Here is a 7987-nt window from a genome sequence, read left to right on the forward strand (position 1 = left end):
AGCCCTGCCCTCTCATATGTGTCTAGCACATCTGTGGAAATCAACAACTCTTCCAACCTTTTTCTCGTGCCTTTGGGAAAGTTGTTTATGCTGTGAGATCGGGGAATTGTCTGTTTGTCTGCTCTTAAGCTGTTGGTATCCCAGAGAAGAATCTACACTATTCTGCTTGTAGTTGGCTGAAGTAGGAAACTGAGGGAAATAAGGACACTTAGCAGGCAGGGGGGAATAAGAGGGCCAGTCACAGCAAGGACAGTGGGTAAACCCCAGAAAGTGGTGATGGCAGTGGTGATGAATTTCACATCACCAGTTCTTTCCAACTTCCCACCTCTTCACGAAATGCAGTGTTCAGACTCATATTCTGTTTTCCTTTCTCACGCTAATTTTCTCTAGTCAAATTACTTTGATTTTGTTTCTGACAGAACAAATTATGTACTTCAGGCTCTCCTCCAGCCCAGCTTTCCCCCCACCTGCTACAGGGTAGTCACTGTTTGATGCAAGCATTGCACTTTTAGGTGGCCGTCAGTCATTACTTTAGAGGTGGGGAAGGTGTTGGCGATAGATTCACCTGAGAAGAACAGGTGACTAGTAGGCCTTGGTGACCTTTTCAATTGCAACCATTGTCAGAGGCCTGGCGGTAAAGCAGAGGTCTCTAGACTGGTGGTATGACCAGCCTTTCTCCTCTACTGCTTCTTTAACCACCAAAAAAAAAAAAAAGGAAAAGTAAATAAAAAGTTGGGAGCAGATTTAAAATAGTAAGTGGAATGACAGTCACCTTGATTGTCTGAGGATCAGTACCTAAGCTTGAAACACTGGATTGATGTGCAACATGGGTTCAGATTTTTCTGTGGTTATTATTTGGAGCCCCCGTAGTGCTGCTGCCAGTGAACCAAATCAGGCCGCACATTTGAACGCTAATTCTTAGGCATTTATTAAAAAACAAAACAAAACCCGAAACAACAAAAACCTAAACCAACAAAAACAACAAAAAAAAGAAAGTTCAGACCAAGACTTTTAGAATCAAGATTTTGTTTTACTCTAATTTCCTGCAGTTCCTATAGCATGTGCTCTTTTGACAGTGTAGCAGTCTTGGCAAAGCTGCTAAAGGGATTTGTTAATACTAGAGGGTTAAATTACCTATTTCCACAGCTGCTTTTGTTTTAAAGGTAGTTATCTGGCACACTTGCTTTCTGCATTATGGATCCAAATGTGATTTCTTTGTGTTTCAGGACCTGTCCTCATCCATTAATCACTGTCCTAGAAAACAGACCTGATTGCTGGCCAGTTCTACTGCAGCAGATAACAGTATTTTTCCATCAGTGTCCAGAGAGGTAAATGAATGTATAATTAAAAAATAGCAAGTGTAGATAACTTAATCATATTGGTGTAACTTTTTTCCTGAAGGCAGTTGCAACAAGCAGTTAGAATTCTCTTTTGAAAAAGGTAATTATAAAGTTTAATTATACCATTTAGAGGTTAAAAATAGACTATTCAAAAAATACTAGAGTAATCCATTAAAAATTGATTTTAATAGGTTTTTTCCTGATCCTTCTGTGTCGATATAATTTTTATGCATGTAGAAAAATTGGCGCAAATTTGATAGCACCTTTGGAATTTTATTTTTTTTTAATAAACAATTTTGGTTATTTGCTTTGGCAAGATTTTGACTGTTTAGTCAAAAAAGATGGCTAGTATGCAGTTATAAGTCATCTGCTCAAAATGGTGGGATGATAAAGGGAAAGCACACATGATTGGATCTCACTGTAAAGGATGAGTGCAAAAACTGAGAAGGATCACGTCGTCTTTTTTTTGAAATTAGGGTCTGTGTGTTTTTAAAAAGATACTTTGGAATAGTCTTGTCCAAATGTTACTTCAAAATGGCCCACTAGTCTCTCATGACGTTGAGTAAGGAAAGTCACTTCCTTGAACTGATGAAAAAAAAAAAGAGTAAAATTGAGTATTGTAATCTGCAAATACATACTGAGTAGTATTCTTGCTTAAATACTGAGTCTTGTCACAATAACAATAATAATAATATTAATAATAATAATAAGTCAAAGGTTTTCCGTGAGATTTAGTAATGCCTTTTGTAACACCTTTTTGTTAATTGCATCCTGTGAATTATTTCAGGGAATGTTATATGGCTTTGGTTTTCCTTGTTGCTTGTTTTCAGTAGAAAGCAGTGTTGGCAAACTTATTTCTTGAACTGCAGGGCACAGAGTTCGTGTCTTGGCATAATGGCTCCATTTCTAAGATACTTGTACTGTGAACCATCTCAATTACGGGATTATGCTGAACTGCGAATGGGTTTACTTAAGACCTTACTTCAGCCTCATGGTCCACAGCACAAAGAAGCACCCTCTGTGCTGGAATGCCAGATTCTTCAACTTCTGTGTGATTTGATTCCACAACTTCAGGTACTTCAGGTTGTTGCTGGACTCAATGGTTTACAAATAAATGCTATCAGAGCAATGGTAGTATTGTTATTGCCTTTCCAGTGTGCAAACTCAGCATATTTTTCCATTTCCTATAGACCTGATTTGCTGGTAGTACAGAAATCTGACAAATTGGCTCTTTCTGGTAGAGGCTAAAACTTTTTAATTGTACAAATCTGATACAACCGGTAAGGTGTAAATTGAAACATATGTTTACCATAATTATTTACCACTAGTTGTCTCAGTAAATTTGTAGAGATAACCATGAGAGAGAATGTTATTACGTAAGATACTTGTCAAAACCATGCAATTTTTAACTTGACACGGATAGTGTTAAAATGAAACAAACTTTATGAGAAGCATGGTTTAAGTATTCTTAGATACTCCTTTCTTACTCTTTGTTACAGTGGGATAGTAGATCTGAACACAAAACTTAATCTCTCTGGAATATGCTGAAGGAATTGAATGTGTTTTTAAGTTGCACAGTGATACTTGCTAGGGATTTAATCTTTGTGTAGCTTTTGGTTAGGGGTCTAGGGTATAGGTTGAGTTTAATAGCTCTGCTTTGCCTCATGCTTTACTGTTGCATTGATTAAGCTTGCTTGTACCCATGTATCTTTTCCTTCTTTAATATGAGAGCAACATCTTCAGTTTCAAATATATTCAGTCAAACGTGATGTGCTATGATATTATTGCCACAGAGAGGTTTGGTAGTACCAATCACGTAAAGCTAAGTAGGCTTGATATGAGGATATTTGGTAGCATCTTCCTTCTAAGGAATTTTGCTAGTAAAGTCTACTTTCTACTGGTAGCTACTTTTCGCAATCTTTTGGATGAATAATAACTCACATTATACACATTTATCTTGGTTCGGGTCTACTCTTTGTGATGACAGGTACATGCTAACTTTTTCTAGTCACAGAGTCATTTCCAATTTTGGCTTGATTCTACTGGAACTTCAGTATAACATCCTGTCCTGAATGTATGACCAGGTTGCTAACTTGGGGACATTTAGCCATAAAAATGACACTGAAAAAGACTTACTAAATTAGTTAGCATTTCTTTCCTTCATGCTTTTTTTAAGTAGAAATCTGTTGCATTTTTTAAAACTCAAGGTAATACTTGATTATCTTGCCTTAGATGCAACTTTCAAAATGAAAAGGGAAATACTTCAAGAATCCTGTTTGGACTGTTTTATAATCTGTCATTCCTTTTTTCAATCTCTGAACCTCAGGTTCTTCTTATCTTTCTTTTAAGCTTCACTTGTTTAATACTTTGCATTGTATAAATTCTGAAATGCTTCCTAGTCATTTTGTCTGACAATATCAACCAAGATGTCAAAAGTACAGCTTGTAACCTGCAGACGTCTCTGCTGAAAAATTCAACATGAGGACATGAGGCTTCTGATTAGGCAGATTATTCATAAAATTTTTTCCAAGGAATGAAAAATTGAGATGTTATCCCTAATGCTGGCTTCAGAGTTTGGATTCAAACAGCTGGGTTTGTCTGAAATTATAGTTTTCAAGAGCAGAAATACTCTTAATTAAGGCATTAGGATTTTGAGGCAACCTGCTTCTGGAAACCTCTTTACCTGACATCCAAGTATGGAGGTACTGATTTTGGGTATCACACTTCAGCTTTTCATTGTTGTAGTATGTAGATTACATACTACGTGTATGTAGATTGCATTGATTTCCTTTTTTGAGGCATATGTTTAAATCTTGGTTATGTTACAGAGGAAATATCTTAGAGCAGGATGTTTCTGTTGCAAGCATATTTACCTGCTTTATGGAATCCCCACACAATTGCTTTATGTTGCTGAGAGAAACCTGAGAGCTGAATTAATTTGCTGTTGCTTTTGAGGAAAAAGGGATTTTTCTCATCAGCTACCAAGAAATTTTTTATTCTTTCACATGTTTCTAATTTAATTTCATAACATTAATTAGCAGTTCATCTATTGTTTTTTCAGGGAAGTTGGATAAAACATTCTGGGGTTTAGTGTATAAATGTTTCTTCAAAGTCTTACTAATATTTGCAGTGAGAATGTTACAGAGCTGATAGAATGAATGCTAAACTTGGAGATTTCTGCATAGACAAAGAAGAGTAACTAAACCAGCATGTGTTTTGGTTTTGTTTTGTTTTTAACTACCTCTTTACAGTTTAAAGACTTACCGCAAGTTACAGAAGCCTTGTTTTTTCTGCAAGAGCTATTCCTCAGCCTACTGCGCTATCCTGTATTTTGGAAAGTTCAGCTATCCCAGCTTTGTCTACAACTGATATGCTTCTGTGAAGTGTGTTTAAATCTAACAGGAGAATGCTCATCTTTAATGTCCTTAATAGAGGAAAACTTTGAGCACTTAAAAGAGGTAAGAGTTCATGGGGAAAAAAATAAAATAGTTGGAGTAAATTTAAAGAATTCTATATTTAAGACAGTTTTTAGAGACATCAGAGCATGGCATTAATCTGCAAGTGACCACTGTGGTTTCTAAAACCTTTTTTTTTCTTGGTTGAAGACCTTCAGAAGGCAAAATCTTAACTGATTCTGTAAGTATCAGTTAACCTCTTAGTATGGGAGTTCATTTAAGCTGAGCTAAAATGATTGGAACAAAGCAATAAATTAAAGTGTTGTGGTTATTCAGTTAAAATGCTATTTTTACAATATTCATATTTTTCACTGCATATGCTGTGTTGCTGTGTGTATACTCACTGTGATTCATGAAGAAACTCCCTACAGAGTTTCGGTCGTTGCTCATTTGTACTGTTTAATGCCCCTGGAAAACAAATAAAAGTTGAATATCTTTTTTTTTTTTTTTTTTGCCTCCTAGTTATTTCCAGTGGATCAGTGTATACTGGGGCTAGCGCTTCTACTGCTGCAAACACCAGAAAGTCAGCAAAAGTCTGTCTTGAGTCTAGGTAAAACTTTTCTTTCACTTCTTTCACTTTTCTTGTGAAACAGAAATTCACATTCTTTAGACTGTGTCTTTATTCATGTTCATAACATAAGGACTCCATTCCACTGAAACTGGATTGGGTGGTGAAATTTATTTTTATAAGCAGAAGTTTTCCAGAATTTAAAAAGTAGTGTTTGGTGTAATGGCAATAGAGATAAATCTTCCTGTTACACTGACTTTTTCCATGGATGTTACTATATTCTGAGCTCCTTGCTGTTATGGAGCGTATCTGTTTCATTTTTGAGTCCTCAACACAGTATTCTCAGGGTATTTGTGAATCCTGAACGATTTATTTTGATAGATCTTAAGAGAACAGGCCTGACAGTCATGGCAACATTTCGCTGAGCTTTTGACTTAGCAGCTTTAGTTAGTGGAGTTACTCCAGCCAAAGCAAAGGACTGCACTTCATTCCGTTATTGTATTTCATGCTGCCATCAGGTGCTTTGCTATAAACAACAGAAATATATAGGTCTCTAAATAGAATTGGAGTTTTACCAATAAATCTTTTGCACTTTACCTCCAGAATACACATTCTGTAATTCTGGGGACTATTACTTTGTGTCATGCCTAAAAGTACGAATTATGTTAGTTCTTTTTTCCCTATGTGATCTTTGTTTTTCCCCACCTTGTCTTAAATAGCCTACAAGCTCCTTTCCTGTTCAGAAACCCAGAACATCTCAACCACAGCCCTTACTTTGGTGATGCCTGTGCTACAGATCTTATCTTCTACTACAGTTGGGGACTGCCTGTCAGAGGAAGATTCAGGAACTACCAGGCAGCAGCTGGCTGTAAATCTTTTGGGAATATTACAGGAGGAAGGTGTGAAGGATAAAAAGAAACTGGTAAAGTTACAAGGTTTTTCCTTCTTTTGGGGCAAGCAGGGGATGCATTTAACAATTTTGCTTCTTTACACCTAGCTGCTTGCGAAATGTTAGAGCTTCTTCGGGTAATACGTTGTATGGAAACACTCAGAAATATCTATAGTCTATAAAATGTGTGTTTGTATGCTAGATATTGTTTTACTTAGGAGATGGGATTTTTTGACTTTTAGAGACCATACAGATGAAAAATTTCACCTGCATTATTAATCGAGTGAAAGGACTTAGTAGGAAATAAGGTTATGTATACTTGTCGCTTTCAGACTTGCTTATTCTAGCCATCTCTATGCTTTTACTTACCATTGTACATGACTGTTAGCTACCATTCTTTCTCCTTTGGCTGAAGAGAGTCATGGAGAAATTAAGTGTCACTTACCAAATTTCAAATTCTTATTTATTTTTATTTATTTACCTATGTTTGACTTTAGTTGCCCTCTACCCATTTGTCCCATCTGTTCTGAGAACTTGAGAGCAAGTCTCTTTCATCAAGATGTGCGTAGTACTGTGGAAGTACCTTTCTGCTTTACACCTCTGCTATGTGGTGTAGGGAGGGTGCTGATGAGACAAGTTAGAGACAGAAAAAGATGCCAATTCTGCACTCTGCTATGTCTACTAGTCCTGGAATCCCTCTCCATCTTCTATTTCCACAAATCTGAAAAGCCCATTTGTACTCCTAATGAAAGATAAATGTTTTAAAGTTCAATAAAGCCTACACAACTTACTCTACTCTGAAAGAATAGCCTGCAGGATGGCTTTAAGTACAGAAGGCTGCTCACTTCCTTTTAACAGGACTTTCTCGGAGGCAGCCTTTACAAATGTCGCTGGAGGTTGTTTCAATGAGAGATATCCCAAGTACTTCAGTCCTCTGCGCTGTCAATGGCTCCATCTGTTTTGCTTTCTGTGGTGTTTTAGAAGCTAGTTTAATGTCTTACAAAACTAATGGATTAATGTGGGGCACAGATTACAGTTCACTGTGTAACAATAACCTGTTTGTGTAACAATAATCATAACAAAAAGATGAAAGAAATGCAGAATTTCTATTTTATGTTCCCATGGGTTCAGTCTGTTTGTGTTGTAGAATCAGAGCAGTGCTAAGAGAATAAAATTTTTACCAAATTTGGACAAGGAAACAGGTAAGAAAGAGAAAGCAAGTGTTAAGTCCACAGTGAGCAAGCTTTGAATAAGAGTACTTAAGACCATACCATTAAGTTATGGTATATTTTCACAGAATAATAGAAAAACCCAAGTTGGAAAGGACTTTGAAAGATCATCTGGTCCATCGTATTGTGGGAAGGGGAGCCTGGATGAGATTATCGATCATCCCATCCCATTGCATCTTGAAAACCTCCAGCAATAGAGACTCTACCGTGTCCCTGGAGAGATTGTTTCAGTGAATGATTGTTTTCGCTGTAAAAAATATCTTTCTTCTAGTAAGATGAACCCTCTCCCGGTGCAACTTATACCTGCTGCCCCTTGTCCTCTCCATATGGCTGCTTATGAAGAGAACTTCTGTCCTTTTGGGAGTTGCTCTTTAAGTACTGGAAGCTTCTTGAACCTTCTCTTCTTCAGAATGAAAAGACGTAACTTACAGAGCAAGTTGTCCAGCCTTCTACTTTCTAATTTTCCTCCTTAAAGATCCTCCTTTGGACTCTTTCTGGTTTGTCTGCATCTTTTTCTGAATTGTGAGGACAGACGGTACTCCAGGTGCAGCCTGACAAGCGCTGAG

General features: G+C 36.9%; 1 protein-coding gene across 1 annotated transcript; it reads left to right on the top strand.

Annotated features, from left to right (window-relative positions):
* Positions 1-1229: 1229 nt before the first annotated feature.
* Positions 1230-7394, top strand: LOC104494617 (focadhesin-like; the record flags this gene model as incomplete). The annotated part of the gene is made up of 6 exons (XM_010137483.1): positions 1230-1328; positions 2210-2414; positions 4592-4798; positions 5258-5345; positions 6023-6225; positions 7340-7394. Coding segments are annotated over exons 2-6 (733 nt in total), but the record flags the coding sequence as incomplete, so codon positions are not given.
* Between the last annotated feature and the right edge of the window lie 593 nt (positions 7395-7987).

This window comes from Buceros rhinoceros, unplaced genomic scaffold (genome assembly GCF_000710305.1).
Source record: "Buceros rhinoceros silvestris isolate BGI_N320 unplaced genomic scaffold, ASM71030v1 scaffold17240, whole genome shotgun sequence".
Taxonomy (NCBI): domain Eukaryota; kingdom Metazoa; phylum Chordata; class Aves; order Bucerotiformes; family Bucerotidae; genus Buceros; species Buceros rhinoceros.